General features: G+C 51.8%; 2 protein-coding genes across 8 annotated transcripts; one reads left to right on the top strand and one right to left on the bottom strand.

Moving 5' to 3' along the window:
* Positions 1 to 439: 439 nt before the first annotated feature.
* Positions 440 to 13,818, bottom strand: LOC121140291. The gene is made up of 6 exons (XM_040744986.1): positions 13,747 to 13,818; positions 12,645 to 12,900; positions 10,420 to 10,522; positions 3,758 to 3,805; positions 2,676 to 2,683; positions 440 to 783 (listed from the first exon to the last, which is right to left on the bottom strand). Exons 1-6 carry the CDS (start codon positions 13,816 to 13,818, stop codon positions 551 to 553), a joined length of 720 nt encoding a protein of 239 aa, XP_040600920.1. The 3' UTR covers positions 440 to 550.
* Ccdc9b (coiled-coil domain containing 9B) lies at positions 13,530 to 23,083 on the top strand. 7 transcript variants are annotated; one of them, XM_040746040.1, is made up of 11 exons: positions 13,530 to 13,632; positions 15,351 to 15,464; positions 15,746 to 15,853; positions 16,477 to 16,617; positions 16,702 to 16,833; positions 17,415 to 17,614; positions 17,875 to 17,927; positions 18,515 to 18,568; positions 18,651 to 18,741; positions 19,259 to 19,298; positions 19,382 to 23,083. In XM_040746040.1, the coding sequence occupies exons 2-11, from the start codon at positions 15,375 to 15,377 to the stop codon at positions 19,922 to 19,924; spliced, it is 1,452 nt and encodes a 483-aa protein (XP_040601974.1). In that variant the 5' UTR covers positions 13,530 to 13,632; positions 15,351 to 15,374; the 3' UTR covers positions 19,925 to 23,083. The 7 variants fall into 7 exon arrangements, with proteins under 7 accessions (XP_040601974.1, XP_040601978.1, XP_040601975.1 ...); XM_021230938.2 differs by lacking the exon at positions 13,530 to 13,632 and adding an exon at positions 14,421 to 14,575; XM_040746039.1 differs by lacking the exon at positions 13,530 to 13,632 and adding an exon at positions 14,606 to 15,154.
* Positions 23,084 to 27,891: the final 4,808 nt, after the last annotated feature.

The raw sequence follows: 27,891 nt of genomic DNA, 5'->3' as shown, positions 1-27,891 counted from the left end.
GGCAGTCCGGGTGTGGCCAGGTCTATGAGGTAGCTCAGACCATCTCTGATCTGCCATTTGTGGCAGAGAAGGGGCAGGGTGCAAAGAGAGATGTTTCTTCCTGACCGGCTTGAGGAAAACTGTCTAGAGACAGCGGGGCTGTGGCTGGCTCTGAAGGCTTTGACAGTGTGAAGGTATGAAAGACCTTCACCTGGAGTGGAAACTAGGAGACTGCAGTGAAGGGAGGTTGGGAGGTTCAGTGTGCCTCTTCAGGAAATTGTGAGAATGTAATGACAATAGGGAGCTGTCCCCCCCAGATCAGTAGTCTTAAACAGTCCTATGCTGTGGCCACCACCAAGTCAAGCTTCTGGGAATGCCAAGATGGACATCCAGTCTTTACAACTTAGGTAGAGCTGGGCCTTGAGTGCCAGGTTGAATGTGAAGAAAGATAGTCTCTGGGGAGAGCAAACATGACCTCTAAGAGGCTATTTATTTGGAAGGAAAAATTCTGGCTTAGAGCTGGAGGCCGGGTCAGCGAGAAGGTTCTATGCAGACTCCTCATCTTGTGTTCTCATTTCTTCTGATTTCTCAGTGATGTGGACCACAGTGTCCTGGGCCATGGGGAGGGGGTGGGCCACAGTGTCCTGGGCCATGGGGAGGGGGTGGACCACAGTGTCCTGGGCCAGGGGGAGGGTGTGGGCCACAGTGTCCTGGGCCATGGGGAGGTCCTGGAGGGTGGTGTCCCCCAGGACAGTGTCCTGGACCATGACCATGGGGTGGCCCTCCGTGAGGATGGCAATGACCCTGTGGAAAGCCAAAAGGGAAATGTCAGAGTTCAAAACCAATGCCGACGGCTGCTGTCAGCTCCTCTTTACCTCCTCTCCCCAAGGGACTCAGGATTTCTAAACATCTGCGAGGGGTTATGATGGGGAGTTGGGTGACAAGGGACTGCTCCTGACCCTGCTCCTTTTGCAGTAAAGCCCCTTAAGCTCTGGTCCAGAAAGGGGGGGAGATGTCTAGTTGTCTCTTGTTTATTCTGCAAAGGTGTACCCTCTTTCCCTGGTCCTTGGGTTATTTATTTGTAAGAACAAAATTATCTCATAGACCCCTTCCCTGACTTGGGGCCCCTAGCAGAATGGCTACAAGTTCTGCCTTGCTAGAAATGACACCTTGCTATATTTAAGAGCAAAGATGAAGCTGGGGAGGCTGGAGGGGAATTCCCTGAAAAGCTGGTAGGGAGAAATCCAGGCTCTGAGAAGAGATGTGGCAGGTCAAAGGTAGGAGGCAGAAAACAAGGATGTGTTTGTGTGTAAATAGGAACTGTGTTAAATTCATATAAAACAGCTATGGTTGCAGAGTATGGTGGCACATGGCCTTAACCCTCCGAGGAGTCAGAGGCAGAAGATCTCTATGAGTTTGAGACTAGCCTAGCCTGATCTATATAGTGAGTTTCAGGCCAGTTAGTTCGTGTATGTCTATATAAGATGAGGTCCTGCTTTAATTTATTTTTTGGCCAGGTGTGGGAGTGCACACATTTAATCCTAGCACTCAGGAGGCAGCGACTGGTGGATCTCTGTGAGTTCAAGGCCAGCCTAGTCTACATAGGAAGCTCCAGACCTGTCAAAGCTATATGGGGAAACCCTTTCTCAAACAATAAAAACCAACAACAAACAAATAAATAAATACAAATTTAAAGCTGTGTCTGGATATGGAGCTCAGTGGTGGAGAACTTGTCCAGAAAGTACAAACCCAGCACTGTGAGCAACAAAACCACAGCAAAATGCTATCTATGATTGTGTATATTCCCGTGGGTAGGTACATAAGCATGTACACATATGCACACAGATGCATGCACAGGTTGCCTGGGTATGAGCCTATAATGCCTCTGAACAGCTGCCAGGCCCAATCAGGAAGAAGAGAAAGTAAAGTTACACGTCCGCTTCTCAGATCCAAGAGGCCCGGGAAAGTATTGTTTAACCTTCTTTCTTGGCTGGAGACCAGAAGGGCTGATCGATTGTGATTGGCCCAAGAGAAATCATTTTACCTGTCTAGGGCACTGGGGTCTGAGCCCAGTGGGGTAGAGATGGGGCTATGCCCCTACTCCGGGAGTAGGATGGTTCCCCACTCTGCTTTGACCTCCCAGGGGTCTGAGTAAGCAGAGTACAGGTGGGAACGGGGACTTTCTGCCTACAGCGGTCCCTGCCTCAGGAAACAGCCACATCCCACCATTCTCCTCTTTTCTATGGCAGGTTACAGATCCGGGAGAGGGAGTTGGGCTGTTGCTGGGTGGGAGGGGGAAGTGGGGAGCAGGCAGCCTTCCTTTCCTTCCATAGCAGAAGCCTGTCCCAGGAGCCCTGCCCGGCTGGGGCTTGGGAGCAAGCCAGCCCTCTAGCCAGGGGAGCACAGAACAGGCTGGGAAGCAGCAGGAGAGAGGATGAGCTGCGGGGCCAGGGGAGGAAAGTGAGGAAAGGGAGAGACAGATGGGAAAACAGAGGAGAGAATGCCAAGGAGAAGGTTGCGGTTGGCAGGGGGGTGGGTAACTACAGCAGTACCCCGCCCTTCCCAGGCTGGTGCCTGAGTCTTCCTGACTTCATTTAGCACAAGTACTGGTCCCAGAATGAGGAGAACCTGAAAGAAACGGCCAGGGTGGGGGTGGGGGTGGGGGCAAAGGGAAGAAGGCTAGAGAATGTTCCTACCTTGTGACCTGTTGGAGAGAAGGGGACAAGAAACAGCAGCTTCAGTCATTCGGTTCCGAAGGGGACAACCTGACTTCTCCCTGATGCTAGCTAGTTTTGTACCCACCCCCCCACCCCCAACAAGGCTCCTTAGACCTGGCCACCGGTCGGCCCGACAAGCATTCCTTCATTCATCCACTCACTGTGGATTCACATTGAAAGTCAGTACAAGGCCCATTTGTGCATCCCCGTGGGCTCAAAAGCTGGCTGAATCCCCTGGGTGGCATTGGGCCAGGTGGGAGGTTAGGCTTTTGTCCACACTGCCAGTGCTCTGCCTCCTAACCTTGGTCAAATTTCAGGGCATCAGGGAGGCATTCTGTTGTGGTAAAGCCCAGTTCTTCTTTGTCTATCTCCATCCGGGCCCCAGCCAGTCTCCCCGGTTCATTCCCAGTTACAGCCCTTCAGAGCTGCGTGTTGGCGTCTGCTGTATCCTGGTTGTAACCTTCTGGTCTCTGAGCCTTTGTTATGCTGTCTGCTGCTTGGAAATCTGTCTGGCTTCACTCTGCCTTTCTGCACAGAGGGGATTCCACATCACTGGGGCACGGGGAGCCCCACTGTGGACACAACAGCTTATTCTACCAGAGCCACCTGTGTGGTACTGGTGTCCCGAAAGGTAAATTTGGTGGGAGTTCTAGTTCTTTTGCATCTTTTGAGAGGATCCAGTGGCACAGCTGCTGGGCTCTGGGCTCCTCTGGGCTCTTCTGGGCTCTAGACCCAACAGTGCCTTTCATGCCCTCACCTTGAGCGTAACGCTGACTTTCCTGGGCCTCATGTGTACCCTCGGAGAGGAACCTGCCTGATTTTCTCCTGAGGTTGGAGAGCTCGTGAGATGAAAGATGCGCACACCTGTTTCTTAAACTGTAATATGCTCTTTGGAATACAAAAGCTTGCATTTTGAAAGCCTGCACACACGCCTATACACACACATATGCGTGCACGCCGGGCATTCGGTAGACATGGCTGACTTCTGCCTCTGCCCTCCCCACTTTCCTTCCTTTTCTCTTCCCTCTTCTACCTCCCAGTCCCCCAGCCTCACTGCTTACCTGGATCCATCTTTATGCAGCAAGAACAGGAAGTGACACACACAATACCTGTGGTTAACGGAGAAAGTTTTAGTTTGCAGTGATCTAACCCCTCTCCCCATCTATCTCTTTTCCTTCTTCCCTCCTAGGGCTGTGCACACATAGAAAGGATGCCTGCCCTGTGCCCTGGTCATGATACACTCCCTATGTTGGTCTCTGTATAAACACATGGCATAGAGATGGTGTACAGAGGCTTGGAAAGGTCAGTGTACCCAGAGTGGGGGGGATAGAACGGACTGATGAGTCTGAGCTTCTGGGGACCCGGGAGACAGCTTTGTTCTTGCCTCACAGATGAATGGAGAGCCTTCCAGAGCCTTCCATTGCCTCCTACCCTACAGATTGGGAAAGGGTGGAAAGTTTAAGATCTGAGTCAATTTGTCATTCACTGACAAGTTCTCATCATGTGGGACAGTTGAGGTTTAGCCTCATCTTTTGGGGCCTGGCATGCAAATCACAATTAACAAGCATAGAATGGACCAGTACAAATGACATAATACACTTGAAGACTAAAAGTATCAAGGCTCTCTGAACTCATATGGTGACTGAGCATATGAGCACAGAGGTTCACACACACACACACACACACACACACACACACACACACACACACACACATACACACACACCTCTAATACAAAAGACCTAGAGCTGCAGACCAAATGTAGAGCCTTGTACTTGGAAAGCAGGCTGTCTACCACTGAGCCTCACCTCGGCCCCCCAAAACCATTCATTCTTTTTGGCTTTTGTATGTTCAGCTGAAATCAGTCCCAAATTATGATCATAGTCTTTCCCATTTGCTATTCTTTTTTATTTGTATTTTTTATGTGTACGGGTGTTTTGCCTGGCCTTACATCTGGGCACCATGTTCATGCAGTGCTCACAGAGGCCAGAGGAGGACACCAGATACCCAGAAACTGGAATTACATGTGGCTGTGAGACGTATCTTGTGGATGCTGAGAATTGAACACAGGTTCTCTAGAAGAGCAGCCAATGGTCTTAACTGCTAAGCCATCTACCTCTTCAGCCCAGGTTGCTTCCTACTCTTTACCCTTAACTAATGATGAACTTGGCAGAGTTTCATGAGGCTGGACTTGGGTGTCTGAGGGGAGGTACAGAAAATCCTTGGTTCAATCAAGACCTGAATTAAAAACAAGAGAAAAGACAGTCCTTGGAATGTCTTTGCCATTCAGGTCTAGCTATTGAGAAACAGGAATTGTCTGCTCTAGAAGAGTCTTAGCGTGCAAGTCTGCAACTCTCAGGTGAGCCCTCTATCTGGCCTGTCACTTCTAACTCCTGCAGAGTGAGGTACAGGGGCCAGCCTGGAAGGTGGGGAGGGCAGGCAGGCAGGTATGCATACAAATACACAACCACCTGGCACAGACACATACATCCTTTAGAAACCAAAGACCCAGAGGCACGACCACCAACCAGTTCAATGCACAAATACATACCCAGAGACACTAGGACCTCATAGTCACCCCCTCCACTCTCACAGAGCCCTCTCCCTTTACACCCTCAGCAAGCAGGGCCAGGTCCTTACCTGAGAGTGCAGAGTCAGAGACAGGAAGGTTGAGACTCTGTCTCACCCAGGGGAGTATTTATACAAGAGAGGGTTGGGCTGGGTCAGGTCATATGCTCTAGAATAGAAGGTTCAGGGAATGATGAGGGATGGGCTAATCTCTACCTGGGCAAAGAGCACTAGGAAATAGGATAGGGTGGGGTGAGGTGGGGTGGGGTGGGGTAGAGCAGATGAGGAGAGTGGGGAGCATTCTCAGAGCCAGATTCAAGGTCACAAGTGAGTGCTTCCACATACTGGACAGGTGGAAGAGCAAAAGTGACCCTAAGCACATTTTTGCTTTGCATTCCATGGCCCAGGTGAGTTCTTAAATTGGCCCCATCCAGAAAGCTTGTCTGGAAACAGAAGTTTTACACAGTGGGAAGGAGATCAGGATGGGGCAGAAAGGATGAACCTAACTGCTGGTTTGCTCTGCCTTTACCAAGCCTTTTGTAGGCTGCCCATGCTGCGGCCTCAACTCTCTTAAGTGCCACAGTGATTTGCTTTGTGTGCTTTCTCTCTCAAGCCGACCAGGAGCCCCTACTTTCTGGGATCCTTTCTTCTTCTTCTTCTTCTTCTTCTTCTTCTTCTTCTTCTTCTTCTTCTTCTTCTTCTTCTTCTTCTTTTTTTTGGTTTTACGAGACAGGGTTTCTCTGTATTGTTCTGGAGGCTGTCGGTCCAGCCCAGCCTCGAACTCACAGAGATCCGCCTGCCTCTGCCTCCCGAGTGCTGGGATTAAAGGCGTGCGCCACCACCGCCCGGTTTGGGATCCTTTCTTCTAATGCTTTTTATTCCCACTGACCTCTGTGTGCCTCAGATTCAGGGACTCAGTGGCTCCCCTCAGTCACTTGACCACTGATGACTCTCCTGGCATTAGTAAATGCCTAGTAAATTCAGGGAATGACATTCTTTTTATTTTATTTTTAAATAGCCAGAGGGGTGGTGGCGTATGCTTTTAATCCCAGCACTCGGAAGGCAGAGTCAGGCGGATCGCTGTGAGTCCCTGGCCTACAGAGGCCAGGATTGTTACACAGAGAAACCCTGTCTCAAAAAAATAAAACAAAATGAAACAAACAAACAAAAAAGAATAAAGAACTTAGAAAACTGATGAAGACAGCAGACCAGTAGGCATAGAGAAGAGGAACACAGAGGAGGGCAGGAAGAAACAAAAGATTGGTGTTATGGCTTCATGAAGTACACACATAGCAAAGCAACTTGCGCAATTCAAATATGCATGGTTTATGGCATGTCAATGTGATCTCAATTAGAGTTGTAAAATAAAAAGCACCATAGTCACCCTCAGAAAACAAGATGAAAATATAGGAGGGAGGTGCCTGCCAACCAGGATCCTCTACAGCATCAGGGAGCTCAGATCATATATATATTAGAATATTACATATGTATATATTACTATTATATATATTATATAAATAAATAAAACATAAAATATTACATTATGGGTATTTTGCCTTATGTATGTCTATGCACCACCTGAATGCCTAGTGCTCTTGGAGGCCAGAAGGAGTCAGATTCCCTGGAACTCGAGTTACACATGGTTATCAGCTGTCATGTGGGTCCTGCAAATTGAACCCTGGTCATTTGGAAGACCAGCTAATGCTCTTAATTTCTGAGTTTTCTCTCCAGACCTCCCCTCTAGGAGGTGCTGCCCTTCCCCCTCTTTTTTAATTTTTTAGACGTATAATTTATTTTGCTTTAAGTGTGTAGGTATCTCATGCACGTAGGTATTTCATGCATGTAGGTATCTCACACTCCCCTGGGTTATTCATGGTGTGAGTCACTTTGTGGGTGCTGGGAGTGGAACCTGGGTTTTCTTCAAGAACAAGGGCTCCTAATCACTAAGCCATCTCTCCAGACTCTGTGTGTGTGTGTGTGTGTGTGTGTGTGTGTGTGTGTGTGTGTGTAGACTTAGTCTCTCACAGCTGAGACTAACCTTGAATTTCTGATCCTCTGCCTCCATCTCTGGAGTGTTATTAGAGGCATGCACCACCACACCCAGCCTTATCTTCCCTTTTTTGACAGATTCGAAAAGGACTGTGGTTTGGAGGTATTAAGAGATTTGCCAGTGTGCAGCAGTCCTAATCAGGGGCTGCCTGAATCTAGAGCCTGGGCTTTTCTTAGATTGAACCATCTTGCTTTCAGGAAGGCGTTTCTAAAAAAAAAAACAAAACAAAACAAAACAAAAAAAAAGAAAACCAAAACACTCCAGCCTGCTTTGGAAGGTCTGCAGAGGACTTTGCTTTACAAGTAGGCGGGGAGCTTTGTGTACATTCCTTGCCTTTCTGAGAAGAGTGAGCCAAGGCAAAGGCAGCAGACAGGCAGAGCCCCAGAAGAGGTTTGCAAAGGTGTGGTGGCCACGAGGCTCCCACATTGCAGACCGTGCTGAGGAGATGGCACTCCTATGCCTATAACCCCCTGTGTTTACCAGCCCTCCTCTTTCGGGAGTCTTCCTATTCTCTCTAAGGGACACTGATACTACATCTCCTTCACGGCCAGCCTTGGGCAGGAGGCTGAAAAGAAAGCTCTCTGAACTCGTAGAGCTCCCCAGGAAGGAGATGGGAGCAGTGCTCTGGGCTCCAGGTTTGGGGCCTCGGTTCCTCCTGTCTCTGGAGTCCCTAGCCTAAGGTAGGGCAGGCCAAAGTGGAGGTGCTGAGGACTGTCAAAGGGGAGCTAGACTGTCTCGATGGGATAGATAGAGAAGGTAAGGCATTGTGGGTACCCTGGAGGCCAGAGACCTTGAGGCAACAAGGAGGCTGCCAGAGCAGGGGCGGACACATCGGGGCATCCACGGCCGAGCATCTGTTGCTTCTTGCCCTCCACAATCCTAAGAGCCCCGTCACATGTGTATCCCCTCCACCCTTCAGCGCTGTGCCGTGCAGAGTAAACGCTCTCCTAATACTCGGTTTAAGGCTTGGTTGACGGAGGACAACTTCCAGTCAGAAACCCCCGGAGAGGTGACCTGGTGGAAGGTGGAAGGGCATGTCTGTGGGAGAGGCTGGAATGAGGGTCGGGATCAGGAAAAAGAAAACATGTTAGGGAGTCTCCGGGGCAATGTGGGGGGTGGGGGGGCAGCATGTGGGCCACAACCCTCTCTGTGACATTCCAATATCTGTCAAGAGAGCTAGCCAAGCCACTCTGCTCCCTGGCCTGCCCAGCAGCCGGTTAGACGTGTGTGTGTGTGTGTGTGTGTGTGTGTGTGTGTGTGTGTGTGTGCGTGCGCGTGTATCCAGATGCCTTGGTTTGGTGGCTGTGCTGATAAAGGAGGCCCACCCAGGATGTGGGCGGGAGGAAGGGCCATTAACCTCTGATTCAGGACGTGCCAGACAGCAGGGAGAAAGCCTCACCATGGAGACATTGATCAGGTCACTGACCGTGCCCTCCTCAGAGATGCCAATAACACCAGCCCAGGCTCTTTCACACATTCCAGAACTTGAGGAGATCAAATGATGTCACAGGTGTGAGACTCAGCAAGCATAAGCTGTAGGTGCAATGTGTTACTGTAGCGAGTGTGAGCATCCTGGTGGGCTTAACTGTCTAACCCCATCGCTCCTCCCCTGCTTCACTCTGGGCATCTGGCTGCTGGACACATTGTTGTAATTTAAAAATAAAATACATAAAAAAAAAGCCACTGGAGAGAGAAAGACACCATGCAACAGAGCTCAAGTGGAGGGCTTTTTGTTTGTTTCTTTTTGAAAAAAGGTTGTAAAAAAGGGAAAGGTGAGGAGGGAGACCAGCCTCTGGGGACAGGCAGAGAGGGGGGGGGCTGGGCCCCTTTAAAAGGTAACATAGTGAACAGGCCCAGGTGGTGCTCTTAGTGGCAACAGCTCAGGTCGCATCCTGTCAGAACCCCAAGAGCAGGCCAGTACAGATGCCTGAGTACTAACACACATCATCACCTTTGGCTTTTGCATCCTTCAGAACACTGTGTGGTTGCTCCTGAGGGATGCCTTGCTGACCCCATCTCCTTTGTTGGAACATTCAGTGAGATGAACATATATTCCTAGCAGAGGACCCTGTACTAAAACAGGGACAGACATGGGCAAACAGAGATGACTAGTCACCCTGTCCCTCCCTCCACCCTTCAGGTTGCCAACTTTTTCTCATCAGCTAGCTTTGTGGCCACAGTATCCTAAGCCTGACCTTGTGATATGTGTTTTCTCGCTTGGTTGCTGTCTCCCGCTTGGAAGCCTCAAGTCCAATGAAGGTTTCTCATCATGCTATCCAATCCCCAACCCCATAGCACCTGGACAGCTCCTACCCATACTTCAGCCTGCTCATGGGCTTCTGTCCTTGTCACCCTTCAAAAGTGTGCCAGACCCCCCTATTCCCACCAGATGTGGCCTGACTCACACTCCACCCCAGGCAGTGAGCCTCAAGGTTGGTAGAACCCGCATAGCCCAAGATGGCTTTCCAGCTTCTGTCCCTGAACCTCCACCCCTTGGTCCAGTCCCTCGTGAGGAATGCAATAGGGACACACAGGCTAGCTCTTTCTGCTTCCCACTTCCATGAGGACTCCTGGCTTGACACTTCATGACTGTCCTGGCTCTGTGTCCACAGTGGCTGTTGGTTCCCCCAAGACTTTCCCCCTGCCAGGCCCAGGCTCTGGTGTCTGGATACTGCCTTGGATGCCCATCCCAGTTGCGTCAACTGACCCTTCTTAGACCTTCCAGCTTCAGCTTCCTAGACTGCCCTGCTTTGGAAACCTCCGTGAGTTCCCTGGCTTCCTCATCTCTCAGGCTGCCCTCTAGTGACCTCCCCAGTCTGGCTGCTACCTTCCTAATTTGACATTCTCTTGTTAGTAAAGGTCACACACCTTTAATCCCAGCACTGGGGAGGGGAGAGGCAGGCAGGCGGATCTCTGAGTTTGAGGCCAGCCTGGTCTACAGAGCAAGTTCCAGTAGAAGGGCTACATAGACATACACATGTGCAAACACACACACACACACACACACACACACACAGAGAGAGAGAGAGAGAGAGAGAGAGAGAGAGAGAGAGAGAGAGAGAGAAGTTCACCATTGTTTCTCTGTCCTTCCCACTCGGTTCTTACTTATATGGACGAGGTGAAGACCTTAGTAGATGTCCTGCCAATGGCGTGTGGTGAGCAGGCAGGTCCTGATGAAGGCAGCACTCAGCCTCTTCCAAGGATGGCACTAGGCAGGGAATGCAGGGTTCTGGGGAAAAACTGTGAGTCTGCTCCCCCCTCAGGAAGGTCACTGCCCCAGCCCAAGGAGTCCCCAGGACTTCAGTCCCACCCTGGGGTTCACCTCCCATGGTTAGGATTGGGGCTGAGGAACACACAGACTGGGTGTGTCCTCAGAATGGGCATTGCAGCCTGGGGTGTTGGAAAATGGAGAGTCTCAGGCAGGTCACCAGCTTCCTCCAGAAGCCACCCTGCTGTGGCATGTGTGCTTTTGGTAAGGTAGGGCCCAGATTTTGGAACCTGGTCAGGACTGGTCCCTCCAGTCCTACTTCAAACACTCTGAGGTCTCCATTCCAGGCCCAGGAGGTCAGGACAGCATTCCACGAGACAGGAATGTCCGCAGCAGAAGCGGGTTGTGGGTGGGTCATTACGAAAAGGAATATGCTTCGAGCTGCCCTCTCCCTCCATCTGGAGGGTGGCCTATCTAGTAGTTGGGCCTTACGCAGCCCAGCCTTGACTGTACTCTTCTACATTTCCCCACTAGTGACCTCTAAGAACTCAGCCTCAACAAAGAAGAGCCTTCCCCGAATACAGGGATGGGAGACTCAGACAACCAGCTGGGGTCTGCAGGCAGATCTAGGACAGGGTCTGCTTCCAGAAGCTCCTGCGCTGGTGTGGCAAGGTCTGGGGCCTGGCATAGGGAGCAGATGCAGAGGATTTGGGGTGGTGGTGCAGAAGCCCAGGAAAAGAGGTCCAGAAATGGGCTGGGCATTAGTGGTACACACCTTTAATCCCAGCACTTGGGAGACAGAGGCAGGCAGATCTCTGTGAGTTCGAGGCCAGCCTGGTCTACAAAGCGAGTTCCAGAACAGCCTCCAAAACAATACAGAGAAACCCTGTCTCAGGGGAAAAAAGGTCTGAAAAGGATGCTACAGGGGCACCTCAGGATATCACTAGTACTTTCCAGATATCTTAGATAACAGCCAAGAGCTCAAGTTCCCTAGAACAGGGTGAGGTAGCCTTGGGCACTCCCTAAAGGCCTCGGAGGAGATGACTATTATGAAGTTACCTGAGGCAAGAAGAAAACTGTTTGAACCTTCCTCTGAGCCACGCATTGTTCCAAATATGGATGTTGCTAGGTATTTGGATGCTATCATCACATGACTCACTGAGTGATAGCCATATTGTTTTATAGAAGTGGAGAGATAAGGGACCCTGCCTGTAAGGAGGGAGAAGACCGGAACCCACCATCCTGCCTGCCTCTTCCTAGACCAAGCCTGAGGAGTAGGGCAAGGGCCCAAGTACCATACGTGACCAGCCAGAGGTGCACAGGGGCAGCCACTCGAGGTGGGGAGGAGGGCCTGAGTGTCATCGCCTCCATGGTGGACTTCTTAGGCCTTTGCCCCTAGGAAGATGTCCCTGTTTCTCCCAGAGAGAAGCTTGGACTTACAGCCATCTTGTTCTTTTAGTTGGCTGTATTTTTCCAGATGTCACTAACGATGTCGGCCCTGCAGGTGTGGCGGCCACCTGAGTTGGCAGGTGGCCTGGGAAGGTGGGGAGCCGCCACAGGAGAGCAATGATTCAAGCCCAGGCCACTCCACCTAGTAGGAGAAAGGCAGAGGACAGAGAGAAGTCTCAATCCAATTAGCTTTGGTGGGGCAGCTGTGAGAAGAGACAAGGAAGCTTCCTGGGACAGCAAAGCCACCGCCCTGACTCTCTGTGTTGTCTGCAGCTCTAACGGTTGTGGCATCCCAAAAGGCAACATCTCTCTGGGCCTGTTTCCTCCTCACAGGACAGTCGGTCTAGTCTGATGAAGTTGGAAGGTGGGGTTGAGCTAGACTTGGGAGACAACAAGAAAGAGGGGTGGCCCCTCCCCCACCCATAGCCAAGCTTTTGGAATGTTTCTGCCCCCTAGTGGTGACTCAGAGTAAAAAAAAAGCATGTTTGGGAATACCAGACTGGAAATCCTCCTGCCTCAAAGCCCCCCCCTCCCGTCCCCTGCCCCAGGATCCTTTGCCACTCACCTGCCTCTTAGGCTTATGTGCATTCTGAGTGGCAGAAAGGCAGTCACAGCCCGTACACAGGGTGCCCACAGTGACACACAGTATAGCACCGGCTATTTCCATACTCACCCTGCCAGCAATGAGGCTCTGTGGCATGGAGGCACCAGGCCAGGCCCTGAGGAATCTCAGGGCACTTGTCTGTCCGATGTGAGAGCAGAGAAGCAAATGGTGGGTTGTGGAGAAAGTGGGGGGACTGCTCAAGAGCGTGACAAGCTGTGTGAGTGACACCCGGAAGTTCACGGTCAGCAGCTGTGGGTTTGGTCTTGACTGTAGGTTTGTTCAGGGTACATGGCCCTTCAGCCCAATAGCTGGGAAAACTTTGTTTCTACATTCAGGATATCTTCCTGCAGTCCTTCCAGAGGTCTGGGCCATCCTCTCGTTAGGGTAGTCAGATTTTTGCCCGTGCCCCCTGACCCTGGCCAGGAGTGGGAGCCGAGATGAACAAAGACCTTGCCTTATCTCTGTAGTCTATCCATACCCCGCCTCCCTAAACCTGGTCAAGGGACTAAAATGACTAAAAGGGGGGACAGCCTTACGTCTCTTTCTTTCTAGGACTGGGCTCTGGGGACCTCCTAGCTGAATGAAGCATAGCAGGGGCAGGTATAATGGGAAGCTTGAGACTTCTAGAGACCTGTGGGGTAGCACTGAACTCAGCAGTATTTGTGGGGCAGGGTGCAGAGTGCAGAGAAGGTGGGAGAAAGGGAGAGACATGCGCGGGCACATGTGCGCGCTAGAGTGTGTGTGTGTGTGTGTGTGTGTGTGTGTGTGTGTGTGTGTGTGTGTGTGTGTGTGTGTGCAGACAAAGCGGGGAGGGAGGCAGAGAGAGATCTAGGAGCTTGGGTGCGTCACTGTTGCTGGGAAAGTACATAGTCTGACTCAGTGGGAACATCCGGCAGGAAGGGAGGAGGGTACACAGTGGCATTTGCAAGCAGGATGGGAACTCTGGAGCTGCAGAGATGGGGTGTGGGGCCAGGGGTGAAGCATGGGCAGCAAGGGGCTGAGGACAGTGACAAGAGAATTCAGAGAAGGGAGATGCTGATGAGGTCTAAGAGCCAAGGTCTGTTGGGGACACGGGGAATGCCAGAGTTTGTGATCCTCATTTCAAGGCCTGGAAGTCAGGACCCCATAAGGACTGAAGCTGCCCTAGGCACCCCTGGGCTGAGAGACTGGCCTCAGCTGTGTGAAGACTGCTGGGAAAGGGGCCTGTGTCCTTTCTTGGGGCCAGAGGGTCTGGAAAGGTCATCCCTGGAGTGCAAGGCAGAGAAAGACCCTGTGAGAGGATCCCACAGGAAGAAGGCTGTTGACTGCTCTGAGTGGAAATGTTAAGGACCCAAGAGAAAGGCCCATCTCAGCATAGTAAAGGGCTGGAGACCCAGAGAGTTAGGCCTCCAGGAGTGACTATGCTTGGAGTACAGAGAAAACCGTGTTCTACCGCAGGGAACAAATGATGGAGAGAGGCCTTTGAGGCCTGGGAGGAGGGTTTCTCACTCTTACCTAGTGACTTAGACCTCCACTCCCTGGACAGCCGGCAGGAAAGCAGACGTGGGGTCCTCAGGGGGTGGGGTCTGCACCCCTTGCCTTTTGCTACTACTGAGGAGGATGAAGACCTATGCTATCCACCCATTCTGTTTGCAGGCAAATACAGGCAGGGGTCTTACTGGGGCTAAGGAGCACAGGTGAAGGTGGGCCCTGGGCGCCTAGACTTCCTGTGAGGGTCCACTGAGGCAGGGCAGGGAAAGGTGTTGGACAAGACTAGGCAGCTGCTGGTGCCCTGGTCCTCTGAGAGTGGAAGGGTGGGGGTGGCGGCCAGGCGTTCCTGGCTGGGAGCCCAGAGCACTCTTTTGTAATCACAACATGATCTCTTGTGCTGAGCAGAGAAGCCCAAGCCGGCAGGGAGAGGCCGACAGGCCCGGCTCTGGTGGCTCCAGCTTCCCTACAGTTCTGGCTCCAGGGGCTGCTTTGGAATTCTCTCAGTGCCTGCTATTTCCATGCATTTGGCTGTGAGTGGCACCTCTTCTTGGGCAGAGGGCTTCTAGAGGATGGGAGGGGGCTGAACTACTAAGCAGCCACATTCTAGAGACAGCTGGTGACAGCTGGGCCCGGGAGGAAGAAGGCCATGCTGAGGCAGGTGGTGGGCTGGGCAAGTCACCGGGCAAAAACACAGACCCTGCAGCCAGACAAGAAGGACCTCAGATCTTGATGCAGAGATGTAGTTTGCCTAGAGTAGCTCCTGACCTGCTGCTCCCCTGCCCATCAGCCAGCGGCTCAGACCTGGAGGCTTGGCTGAGCCTGTGGGAGGAGCTCTCTCCTACAGACTGGGCACAGGCCTAGGGTGTGGGTTCCAGTGCCTGGGAGGCCAGAACTAAGCTGAGGCCTGTGTTTTGTGTGTGTGTGGTTCTAGATTTGGGAAGCAAAGAGTCCCTCCCGCCTCGACCTCCTGAATCCCCTGGCAGCTTCCCAGTCATGGCGGGTTCGGCTGCCAGAGCCATTTTTAACTCCCATTCCAGGCTGTGCTCACAGTAGAACTCCCTGGAGAGCCAGGGGGAGGGGCAGCCCGCTGCTGAGAGCAAAGGCCCTGGGTATGGAGCCCTGACCTGAGCCCCCTGAGGAGGCAGACTGGCAGACAGGCCTCTTCGGTGGAATGGGGCTTGGGGCCTTGCATAGGCCATCTTCCTAAGGAACCCCTCCCCTTCCTTCTGCCTTAACTTGGGGATATGACCTGCTCCTAGAGTGGGAGTGTGAACGTTGGGTCATTGGATTCCTTGTCTTCTGTAGGTGCCTCACAGAGCTGAGTCCACAATGCGCAGACATGAGGAAAAGGATGCCGAGTTGGACCGTAGGATAGTTGCCCTGCGCAAGAAGAACCAGGCCTTACTGCGCAGGTACCAGGTGAGTGGGCTGTAGAGGCTGAGGGGGCTTCTGTTCCTGGGTCCCTCAAAAGCCTGTTTGTATAGGGGGTTCTTTCTGAAGGCTCTAGACCATATCTCCAGAGTCTGGCTCAGGGTTTGGGTGGAGTCTCTCTCAGAGACATGGTCAGAGTCTTGGGCACTGGTGACATGGTGCCTCTGCCCCCTGGTGTCCCACTGGTGTTTCTCTGTGTAGGCCTGTCAGCTCTGTGTGTCTGTGGGCCTGGGTGGCTATGGCCTTGCTGACCCCAGGCCCTCCCACAGGAGATCGAGGAAGATCGTCGCCAGGCAGAGCAGGGGGGCATGGCTGTGACCACAGCAGGGCTCTTCCAACCCAACTGTCTCACAGTCACCATCAGCCAGGTTCCTGGTGTAAGTCTCACCCTGGAGACAGGCAAAATTGAGGCCTGGTCCATGCCTAGGGTTTTACAACTACCCCACTTTCTCCTATGTGCCTTTGTGGGTGTCCCCTTCCACCAGCAACAGGCCTCCTCAACAATCAAGTATTGCTCCCCCTCCCCCACCAGGGCTGCCAATGAAAGGCCACCAAACAGAACCATTTTACAGTCTTTTCCAGTCCCTTGGCTCTGTACATATGCTCTAAGGCACAGCCCCAGCCCCTGAGGCCGAACCCTGCAGAAAGCAGAGGACAGAGAAGCCTGTGCTGAAAGCAAAAGAAACAGTGTCCTAGAGATAAGGCTGTTTTGTCTGTGTGCTCTGGCTTTCTCAGCGCAGAGATGACAAGCCCTGGTGGCATCTTGGGCCCCTGGGCTGGCTCTGAATAGCTAATCTCATTGGCATGTGGGCTCCTGAAAGGCCAAGTTTCTCCATGGGCATTCCAGAGAGGGTTAGGGCTAAAACCCAAACCTAGGAACCCCCTACCCAGCACCCAGCACCCAGCACCCAGCACCCAGCACCCAGCACCCAGCACCCAGCACCTGGTCCTGCCCAGGACTGCCCATGTGGCCTAAAGACACAGGTGTCTCACTCTGCAGGAGAAGAGGGTGGTCAGCAGAAGCTGGGCCAGGGTGCCCTCTCCACACGGGACAGATGGTGACGGTGCTGCAGACTCGACGGGCACTTTCTGCATGGGGGACAGGGTGGAACTAGCTGTGACCATGGAAAACAAAGCCAGGGTGAGCAGTTGGAGCTCCCAGACCCCAGGTAGGTGGTCGCTTATCCCTTGGCTCAGCCATGATGCCCGTCTACACCCTCTGTAGGCCAAACGGATCGTAAGTGAAAAACCCACCACCCAAGCAAGGAGCCCAAGGGCAAAGGGGACATCTGGAGGAGACCGGGGCCAGAGTTTGCCCCTGCAGATGACTTCCAGCACAGATTCAGCAGGGAAGAAGGTACATCTTCAAGAAGGGGTAGGGACACAAATTGGCAATGCCCATTCGGAGGCGGCAGAGAAACTGACATATATGTCCCTTGCCTGAGGGAACTTGGCCTAGGCACCTTTGAGAATTCTCATGCTCTCCCCTTCTCTGGTTTGTATGCACTTTGGATGCCCTTTGCTGTGAGAAATGGTTTAAGCCAGAGATATGATCCAGACTTGTTAAGACCCATGACTCAACTCCAAAGGTGTCAGAGGGATGTGTAGGCGACTGGCTGTGTGCCAGCTGTGGCCTCTAGGTGGCAGCAGCCCCTTGTAATTGCTCTTGATCTTGCTCAGCCTGTGGGTGCCCCTCCTATCTACTCGAGACACCTCCTTTTACAGATACGGTTAAATGACTGGTCCCAAACTGACGGCTAATAAGTGTTTGGATGCAAACAGTCCATAGCAAGCATCGCATGCTGGAGATGAGACAAACCTAGTCATATACTGGGATGTGGAGACCCTTGGAGAGGAAGGGCTTAGCAGACTACCTGGAGCTCCGCTTGAATCCTCTCGCTGCATGTCCCCACAAGCTTAAGTGTCTTTCCCTTGCAGGGTGTTCTGGACTCCCCGGGTCCAGGCGCAGCCCCAGGCCCACCTCCCCAGCAGTCCCTGGGACTACCTCCAGACGCCAGCTGGGACTACAGGCAGTGGAAACAGGAGAGAGAGCAGATTGACTTGGCCCGCCTTGCCCGGCACAGAAATGCACAGGGTGACTGGAGCCGCCTGTGGGACCTGGACAAAGCCAAGTCCATGTGGGTGGCATGGTTGAGCAGCTTGCTGAGCCGTTGTGTTGTGGGACCCGGGTAGGGCGAACTATGGGTGCTTCTTGGAGGGACAGGACCTGCCTCAGACCTCTGGTGAGACTTTGGGCCCAGGGTTCTGTGTGCCCCTCTTTCCTGAGTCCACTACCTTTGTGCCCTGAGCTCTGAGGGAGGCAGTGTTAGCATGGAGTCTGATGCAGCTTCTGTCCACATTGCCACAAGTGACCTAATGCCCTCCTTGCCTAACACAGGCCACAGGACTGCAACAAGCAGAGAGACAGGGACTCGACCACAGGCAGAAAGGGTGAGCCAATGTCTACCTCATGTCCACTGCCTTGTTTGTTTGTTGAGACAGCCTCAGCCCGGGCTGGCCCAGAACTTATGATCCTCCCGTCTCATATAGGATCCCACTCTCCTCTCTTTTCTGTCTCATCGAAGATGAAAGGGAACATGGAAAAAGCATCTTCCTTTGCTTTCTTCCTCTCCTGCACTATTTGATCTCTCTTGTGTCTTTTGAGCCACAGCTCAGTCTGGATGCAGTGAGAGCTAACCTGGGTCTTTCTAGACGCTGCTCCTTGTGGGGTAAAAGTCGGAGTGGTCCTCCTTGACTTGCTGTGGGAACAGTCCTGTGGACTTCTGGTGCCTTCCTTCCTCATACGCAGAACCTGGGAGCTAACAAGCAGGCCAAGTCACCTGACTGGGGGTGGGGTGAGGTGGAAACAGTCCAGGTCTGCAGGCCAGGCCAGGCTTTTCGGGGAGGTAGCTCAGGCTTCGGGGGAGTAGGAGAACTCCTAACAGAATTACCACTGGTAACTCCTTGGGGCTAGAGAACAGCTGTTTCTGTTTCAGATCCTTTGACATCCCATCCCCATTTCCTCTGTCTCCTTCTAGGTCCTAGGACCCCCCAGAAGCTACAACCCCCACCGCTATCCATGGATGGGAAATGTGAGTTGGGGGAGGAAATGCAGCAAGTTGCTTCAGCTGGCAAAGGCAGTTGCTACAGCCCTCTGTCCTCTGTGTCTTGCAGGTCGGGGTGGACAATCTGGAAGACCCTCGGTGGCATCCACCGTATGCAGCAAAGCCCAGGGGAAGGAGAGGCTGACTGGCAGGGCCCGGAGGTAACAGGTGGCAGGAGACAAAATCAAGGCAGGCGCGTGTAGGTGTCCTCATTTCCCAGACTGGCCCAGGTCCCTCGGCTTCACCCCCAGGGCCCCTGCTTCCTGGCTTCTTGCTGCCTGTTACAGGTTAATGAGATACTGAGAAAGGCCACCAGCATAGGTGGTGGCTGTGAGAGCCTGGTGCCCAGAGACTGGGGTAATTACAACAGCTTGCTTCCTCTGGGATGTGAGGTGTGCCTTTCCCAGGCAGAGCACGTAGGGACATGCCTGGAGTCCCCATGGAGCTCATGGTGCAACAGGCTTGGCAATAACAGCAGCTGGGTACCCAGGATGGCTGTTCAGAGGAATTGGCTATGTTCAAGAGGCAAGATAAGGCTGGGGGTGGGGCTCCGGTCTCACTCCGAAACCACTGGGCTTTAGCTTCTCTCTGGGTTACGTGGGCTCCTGGTTGTGAAGGGGCTTACTTGAAGCAAGGTAGAGCCTGGCACAAGACCTGGCACTTGCTGTGTTTCTGCAGGTATGACATGAAAGAAGATGAGACGCTGCAGAGCCAGGAGGTGGGTACCTAGGCATGGGATAGGGCAGTCTGGGGACAGGAGCCCCAAATGTGCTAGTCAGCTGGGCTTTTCTTTTGCTTTAGGGAAGCCAGAGCACCACGAAGACTTCCAGGGCAGAGCGGGAGTGTGTACAGAAGCAGAGTGAAATGGAACCAGGCAGACAGGAGACCAAGCCTGCAACCAGTCCGGCTCCGGCCTCCCCAGAGGGGCTAAAAGGGGAGTCAGGAACCTCTACAGCCAGTGTAGCCCTAGACTTCCCACAAAATTCTGACTTGACTCCCCTTGACCTCTCTTTAGGAGGAACTAGCAGTCCCAAGCCTGAAAAAAGCACCTGTGGACTCAGTCCAAAGTGTGGGGCTCCGCAAATTTCAGTACCATGGCCAGATGGCTCTGAGCAGCAGGCCCTAGCATGGAATGACCACCAGTCTGGGCCGGAAGGCCACACTTGCAGTGAGTCACAGAGAGAAGCAGAGGCCTCGAAGCCCAAAGAAGACAGGGCTGGTAACGTTGGGGCCCAGCAGAACCTGGCACCGAGAAGCAGGGCCCCCAGAGGGATTGGCCAAAGGGCAAGAGGCACAAGTAGGAGATCCAGGGCGGGAGGCCCCGGCCCTGCAGGAAGATGCTGAGCAAAGCTCATGGGAGTTGGGGAGTCAGGCTAAGGAGGGGAGAACTCAGTCAAGGGTCTTCTGTGTGGCAGAAGTCTGGCTGCTGGTGGCTTGTAACTTTTTGGCCCAGCAGTGTGGCAAAATTCCACAGGGACGCCATGCGAGGGCCTCTTACGTACGTCTCTCTACATAAGTGGGTCTTTGACCTGCAGGCAAGGCCCCTGGTGTATTTGCCAGGCTTGGATCTCTTGCCCAAGGATGGCATCCCTGGCTTGGGCCTACTGCTATATAGGATAGGCCCTTCCCACAAAACAAGAGTTGGGAGTACCCCAGAATGTGGGTCTTCCTGCTCCTTGTCCTTCCTTATTGCCAGGTCTCACTCCCCAGTCACAGCCTTCAGGCTCCTCAGCTCTGGGCAGTCTCAAAGCTGGTGTGGCCAGCCCAGCCCCTCTCTGATACCCTGCATCCAAGTGATTCTCAGTCCTGTTCTTCCAAGATGGCCAAATCCAGGTTTCAACAATTGCCTGAGGCCCAGAGAAAGTGGGCCGGGGCTCACACAGACAGGATCAAGGTTGGAGTGGAAGAGTAGGACCCAAGGCTTCTTGGGGAAAAGGAGGCATCCGAGGGCCTCTTCTTTGAACTGGGCTTCTCTTTTGCGTGACCATAGGAGAATGGGAGAGCTTACTAGCAGGTACTGAACCTGCCTCTTCTATATTGAGATCAGACCTCATGGGTGCCCTGAATGGACCCTGCAGCCCAGGGCCATTTCCTGACCTCTCTCTCTTCTGCATTTCCCCTCACCAGGGCCATGCTAGAGTAAGCGCACGACGGAGATGGATGACTAGCATCCTCAGCTAAGTACGACATCAGGGTGTGTCGTTTTCACTTGTCTCCCTCCAGGCCCCTCCCATGAGGCCCACGTCTGGTGAATTATCCAGACTCTGCACAAGCTGTGGCTTCCTTTCAATACAACAAACATTTCCTGAGCATCTTCTCCCAGTAATCTAGATAGTGGGCGAGGGTGACTCTGCCAGCAGGAGGGAGGGAAGAAACTCAGGCATCCAACTCAAGGCTGAATGGCAAGTGCTGTTCTCATCTGTAGATGCCTGGCAGCCCTGGGGATGATGAGGGCAGGAACCGGAAGAGATGCACCCCACCTTTGTTCCCCCTCTTTTGATATGGCCTGCACCATTGCTCCCAGGCCCTGATCTGGACGGCACCATGCAGCCCCCTCTTCCTCTCTACAAGGGTAGGGGTCTCACATAACCCTCTAAAACTCTAGGGAAAGCGCACATCATCTCCATCTTTACACAAGAGGCCTGAAACTTGGGTTCCTGTCTTGGCCTCCCCTCCTGGCTCTGTTTCCATCTATTCCCTCTGCTCAGGCAGGCGAATCTTCAAGCAGGTCAGGTTGGTTAGAGACTTCTCACACTTTCATGTGACTCTGCAGTGCAGGTTGAACTCAGTGGGGCTGAGGAAGGTCTGGAAGTTTGCATTTATAGTATGTCTCAGGTGAGAGATGCATGGCTGCTCTTTTTTTTTTTTTTTTTTTTTTGGGCCTGAAGAACCCTTTGAGGAGTCGAGTTCTGGAGCGGGGCTTGCGAAGCATTCGGGTTGGAGCCGAGTTAAGATTCTAAGGCAAGTTACCGGCTCTGCAGGAACTAGAGGAGTGCTGCTCCTGCCTATGGAAGAGGCTCCCTGGCTTCAGAGGCTCCTGGGAAAGAGTTGTTGGGCAGTGGGGTCAACTCTACAGTGTATTAAAAGGAAGCTGGCCAGGGAGGGATGTGACAGGATGATGCGGGTGGGAGGGTCAGTGTGGTGGGTCAGCGGAAGTGTGGAGAGGCATAAAAACATTCCTGTACATGTGAGACATGCCTGGGCCAGAGTGCAGGATCCAAACTCAAGTTTTCATCCTGCCTTCCAGAAGTCTCAAGTCTCAAGGTCTTTAGAGTGTGACATAGGCCCTGGAGCGCGTGACTCCTAAAAGATAGGACTAGAATAGAGCAGGTCCAGTCAGAGCTGTTGAGTTCAGATACTGCAAAGAAATGATTGTGATCAAGGATGTGAATTCTGGGCTAGTGGTGTAGGTTGGTAGAGTTCATTCTCAGTATACATGAGCCCCTTGGTTCAATCTCTAAGATCCTCAAGGCAGAGAGAGAGAGAGAGAGACAGAGACAGAGACACAGAGAGAGACAGAAAGAGACAGAGAAGGGACGGAGAGAAAAGATTCACAATTGCCTCCCACTGGATGCCACCAACTGTACAATGTGCTTCATCAAAAAACATAGAGCAAGACATGTTTGACCATGGGTTGAGGATGTAAAAATTTGGCAGAGTTCTGGCTCAGCCCTTACAAAGAGACCTATGCAGGAGAAAGAGCTGGCAAGGAGGACTGAGAGAGCATGAGACTTTTCTTCCTGTGCAGCCATCATTAAGCAGACCATTGGGGGATGCAGCCCTAGGGGCTGGAGAGAACGGAAGCCAACACAGGAAGCCTGCAGGGCCAGCAATGACACCAAGCTTTTCCTGGGAAAGGGGAGCACTTCTCCCAGACAAGAGTGACACCTCCCAGCTCTCTGTCCAGGGGTGGCCATCTTGCTCTGTTACAGAGTCAGCTATGGAGTCACTCCTCTAGTGTCTACAAAGAGCTGGTTGGAACTCTTCCTGGTCATTTTGTGCAAAGGTCTGACCCAGAGCTTTCCCTTTGGAAGCCCTCTTCTTTCCAATGACCAGACAAGACAGCTCTTTAAAAGCAGCAGTCTTCATTAAATACAGCTCTGGGGAACCAGATGCAGGGCTGGAAGGAGCCGAGCAAAGCAGGAGGATCCGGTAGGGAGAGGACAAGAATCCTACTCAGAAGCCTTGAAACAAAGAGGGCGGAAGGAAAATGGAGACCATACTGTAAGAAAGGTTCCAGTTTTGATTCCAGGCACCATAGTAGAGTAGAACACACCTTGGAGTCTGAGAGACTAAATATGAGCCCTGGACCTCCCATCCACCTTGGTCAACTTTAACTTCTAAAAGCCTCAGTTTCCTTATCTGTAAAATGGGGCGTGCAGCTCGACTTTGAAGGGGGTTGCTGAGAAAGCCAGAGTGTGCAAAATATACCTGCACTCAGCAGACTCTGGGAAGGGCAGTCTGGCGCAGAGAGGATGCTGAATAAATGCATTAGATGTTTGATCCAGTGTCGATGTCTGCTTGTTTTCTGTCATTTTTATTTTCCTTTTCCTGGGGACCAGTATTCTCTCAGGGAAAGGGTGGCAGGTTTTGTTTCATTATTTTTCCCCTAGAAGCCCACCTCTTAGGGGGCTTCCTCCGAGTTTCCCAGAATGAAAATTCTGCCACCCAAATGAGCCAAAGACTGGTTTTCTTATGGCTAACCCCAGCTATTTAAAACAAGCTACAAGTTTGGAAGACCTGACCACTAGTTAACTCCAGCCCTGGTCCTGCCCTCAGGACAAGAATTACAGGAAAAGATGGCACTGTCCTTACGAACACCAGGAAATAGCCAAATTTTCCATATGACTGTCTTTTCTGGTAGTGGGGGCTAACCCTGGGTTGTCAAGAGAATAGAGAAAACAAAGGCACGGCCATTTCACACTGTCATTTATCAGTGTCCACCAGCATCTCCTTCTGAGTCAGGGTTATCTGGACTACGGAGGATCGGGTGGCCATGGTCTCCCCACAGAGGCAAAATGCAGGTCTGGGAGCCGTGCACAGGAGAGCCAGGCAGCAGAAAGCGGAGACTGTGGCTGCGTTCTCTCAAGTCTGCTGCGCCTACGTCACGGCTCTCATTAAGCATCCACTTGACGCCAGGGAGGTGAAAAAACACAGAGCTGGCACCAGAGAGAAAAGTGTGGCGCCCACTGCCCCTTTTCAGGACTGGCTGGAGAAGCAGCAGGCCCAGGGCAGGAGGCGAGGCGAACACATCAGCACCTTTGAGTCAGAGGGAAGAGGCTCTCAAGCCTACGTCCATCTTAACAAGCTCTCCAGGGCAAACTGTCAAAAATAATGGACAGTGTAGGCTTTTTCCTTTTTCTTACAAACTCTGGAGATAGAGTGTTTCCTCTCCCTAGAGCAGGGCAGCTAGTGCCAATGAAGCCAAAGGACCAAAAGTCACGTACATTGATAACCCGCTAGCAAAACAGAAAATTCCCAAGCTAGAATCAGAAAGTCTGGGCCTGGCTCTGCAACTTCAGTGTGAACTGGAATCACCTGGGAAGCTTTTTTTTTTTTTGAGTTTTGTTTTTTTAATTTTTTGTTTTGTTTTGTTTTTCACCACAGGGTTTCTCTGTGTAGCCCTGGCCCTCCTGGAACTCACTCTGTAGATCTGGCTGACCTCAGACTGGGTGCCTCTGCCTCCAGAGTGCTGGGATCAAAGGCGGGCTCTTCGGCTGCCACTACCACTTGGCTAGAAAACTAGTTTTAAAGAGAAGCCCCTGACCCACTTCCCAAGAGAGCATTTGGTCTGTGGCCCATGGTTATCACAGTTCCACCAGTTTCTCAGGTGATACAGATGCTCTTGGTCTGGGAGTTTCTGTCCTGTCTGCTGGCCTTCCCTGGCATTTCTTTCCATGCTGTGCATTTTTTTCTACCACAGGGATGGATATTCCCTTGAAAACAGATTACTTCGTGTGTGTACCTTCCTTCATTCCCTTCACGTCCACACCTCCATTTGCTCTCATGGTACCCCCTTTGGCTGGCAGAAGAGGCTAAGGCTTTTTCCACACTACTGATGAGTTGTCAGGTATCTTAACTTCCTGTTCCGGGGTCACTTCTGAGAACACACTGCCTTTGTACCCAGGCCCTGGTCATGCCATGAGCTGACTACACCTCTGATACGGGCTCCTGTAACTTTTTTACAATACATAATGTATTTCGTATGTAATGGCTGTTTTGCCTGTGTGCCCGTCTGTGCACCAGGCTCATGACTGGTGTCTGTGGAACCCATAAGGGGGTGGGGGATCCCCTGGAAATGGGAGTTGCAGACAGTTGTGAGCCACCATGTGGGTGCTGGGAATGGAACCTGGGCATGCTCTTTTTTTTTTTTTTTTTTTGGTTTTTACGAGACAGGGTTTCTCTGTATTGTTTTGGAGGCTGTCGGACCAGAGATCCACCTGCCTCTGCCTCCCGAGTGCTGGGATTAAAGGCGTGCGCCACCACCGCCCGGCCAGCCTGTGCTCTTAACTGCTGAGCCATCTCAGCCTTGGTTCTGTAACTTGACACTTCCCAGCAGGCACCTAAGGTGGCTTCTAGGACACAGGAAAGGGAGCAGAAGGCATATTTAAAGAGAAATCATTTCTGATGAACATAGTTACTTTTTTTGACAAGTTGGTTTTGAGAGTTTTGGAGTTCACTTGGCGCTCAATAAACACTAAATTAATGGTAATGGCTTGTGGAAAATATTCCTGATGATATTAAACAGAATCTTGCTACTGGTATAAAAACTAATGGCTGAAAATAGGAAAATGGGGCTGTGTAGGTAATAGGGCGTGACGGCTGTGGGCAAGAAGTGTGTGGTGATTTCCTGGTTGCTTTCTTGTAACTTAACCAATGCTTCCAGAACTGAATAGGACCACAAGAACTGGCTCAGCAAGGGTGCTTATGACCTACCAGGTGACTCGTGTGGGAGGGACCAGTGGGAGTCGTGTTTGGTGTGACAATGGACATCCTAATAGAGTTGGGGTGTGTGGCAAAGGCAGGCTTTGTTTATTTTTTGATGAGCTACTGGAGGGAATGAAAATCGTAACATAGGCTCTCTGCAGTAGAAAACCACAGGCTATGTCTGGGAGGGAAACAGATGTGACCAAAAGCCTGTCAACAGTGCAGCTATTCTGTAGCTCTACACTAAGGCTGGGGCAGAGGGACAACGAATGGGTCACAAAGCCTATGATGCATCCACATGGGTGACAGCATGGACCCCTGGTCCCTGGATAAAACTGGAGAGTCAGACCCAGGCCTCTCAGCATGGAAGGAAGGAGCCGTCCAGTCAGCTATAGTTTGAATGAGACTATGGGCTGTGGTGCAGGTTCTACGAGTGGACCATGACAGGGACACCACGATGACATGTCATTACATCCATCATGGTGACCACCCAGGTGATCAACAGACTCTGAGGACCCAGTGCTCCGTGCCAGGCACTGAGTTGGCACTGGTCATGAGAATTGAGCAAAGCCGCTGCAGCCCTTTCCTCCCCAGAGGAGGCCAATTAAACAGTACAGCTGTGGCCCTTTTGTTACTGAACTGCAATTCCAGAAATACCTCCATCTTCTGCAGACAGGAAGGGAGGACAATTATTACCTTCTAAATAGCTGCAGTGGCCCTAAAGTCACCAACCTTTCAGTACTCCTTAGAGCAGCGTGTAGGAACAAGTAGATGTTCTGCCTCCAGCATTTCAAAACAGGATATAAATACTCGACTACAGAACACACCAGCTTAGAATTCCCCAGTGAAAACTGAAAAACAAGGTAGACAGAACAGCTTCCCAAACCGTGGTGCCATACCATGCAGTCCTTAGTGGGGAAACAATGCTGCTTAAGGCTTCAAGAGAACCCACTTCTCTATACCTGAGCATCCAGGAGGAAAGACTTTCAAAACCTCATTCTTTTTTTTCCTTCGAATTCAAGCTGCCAGGGAATGAATAAACATGGTGACTTTCAATTTATGCAGACATCTAGGGATCGTCCCAGTGCAGAGCAGTTAGAGAGAAGTCCCTAATGTCCTTTGCACAGACCTTCCAGGCTTAAAAACACGGACAGTTTTGCTCCTTCCCAACATTTGCAAAGAAAGCTGTTTCCGACGCCTATTCCCATCCCATCGGGCCCTGTTCTAATCAGCCAGCAGGCTCTCCATGTACCTACTGCTGTCTTTGGCCAATGTGGTAAGCTGTGTGCAGCTGTAGAAGCCACATGTCCCCATCCGCAGAAAGGAGGGGCTGAGTCAAAAGCCACTGAACTCTCTCCTGCTCTGCCTTACCAAGCCCTCTCACAGAAAGCCATTGTGTAGGCTGAAGAGGGAAATAAAGGAAGGGCGGACTTTTTCCTGGCCTCCCTGCAGACTACAAGGTGAAGTAAAAGCACAGTGGCCACCCCCTAACAGCTCTGGAGAAGTGCAGGCCGCAGGGGGCTCCACCAACACTGGCTTCTCACTCTGGATCTGTACTGGGTACCATTGTCTGGGAATGAGCTGAGCTCTGTTTCGTACCATGTTATTTTTGCAGTATAACTAATCCCTTATATTTATGATTTTCACCCACACGTCTTTTTTGTTTGTTTGTTTGCTTTAAGGGGGGGGACCCTCACCTCTGAAGCAACCTACACCTCTCAGCAGCTTGGCTCCAGGGGAGACAGGCTCTGGTGCAGGCGGGCAGCAGTGCAGATGCATGCATGCTTTGTCTTTCCAGTGTTAGCACTTACTGAGTTAGCAAAAGGCCAACCGTGAGGTGAGATGCCGGCAGGGACGGGATCTTTACCTCAGACACCTAAGTGTTTGTCATTAAAACTTAATATTCACACTTACTAGCCCTTTAGCTAGGTATCCTTTAACTAGGTAGAACTTTTCTTGCCCTACGGCTTTTTAGGCTGTCAAAAACTAGCATCATCTAGACTAAGATGGATCCTGCCACCCTTCTCTAATCTGTTCAGTTGCTGGTGCCGACGACAGCAGGGCAATTGCTTTTTCCTTCTAAACCTATTCATCACCACCCGCCCACTGCATCTGAGACCACCTCTACTCCTTCTCCACCAAGTCAGTAAGAGAAATGTCAACCTACACAGGCTTACGCAGAGTTCTTAGAATGTATTTTTGTTCACCTGAAAAATAAAACTTTTAAAAAATATACAGGACTTTTAAAGTACAGGTATATCTTGAATGGCTGAATTACAAATAATGTCTCTGGTTGTGTTCACAGCTAGGGCTGGAGAGAACGTCCCAATTCCAGTGAAGGCTTGGAAGAGCCGGGAGGCCAGCTGGACCACAAGTGGTCTTGC

This window comes from Mesocricetus auratus, unplaced genomic scaffold (assembly GCF_017639785.1).
Source record: "Mesocricetus auratus isolate SY011 unplaced genomic scaffold, BCM_Maur_2.0 Super-Scaffold_100004, whole genome shotgun sequence".
NCBI lineage: Eukaryota > Metazoa > Chordata > Mammalia > Rodentia > Cricetidae > Mesocricetus > Mesocricetus auratus.
This window is presented reverse-complemented; position numbering and strand designations above follow the sequence as displayed.

Coding starts and splice junctions, on each gene's coding strand:
- Ccdc9b (XM_021230938.2), top strand. Junction 17,615..17,874: donor CTGGACAAAGCCAAGTCCAT/GTGGGTGGCATG, acceptor TGCCTAACACAG/GCCACAGGACTGCAACAAGC. Junction 17,928..18,514: donor CTCGACCACAGGCAGAAAGG/GTGAGCCAATGT, acceptor GTCTCCTTCTAG/GTCCTAGGACCCCCCAGAAG.
- LOC121140291 (XM_040744986.1), bottom strand. CDS start 13,818: ATGACCTTTCCAGACCCTCTGGCCCCAAGAAAGGACACAGGCCCCTTT. Junction 10,523..12,644: donor AGAGCCTCATTGCTGGCAGG/GTGAGTATGGAA, acceptor TTCCCTGCCTAG/TGCCATCCTTGGAAGAGGCT. Junction 3,806..10,419: donor TCTTCACCTCGTCCATATAA/GTAAGAACCGAG, acceptor CGTTAACCACAG/GTATTGTGTGTGTCACTTCC.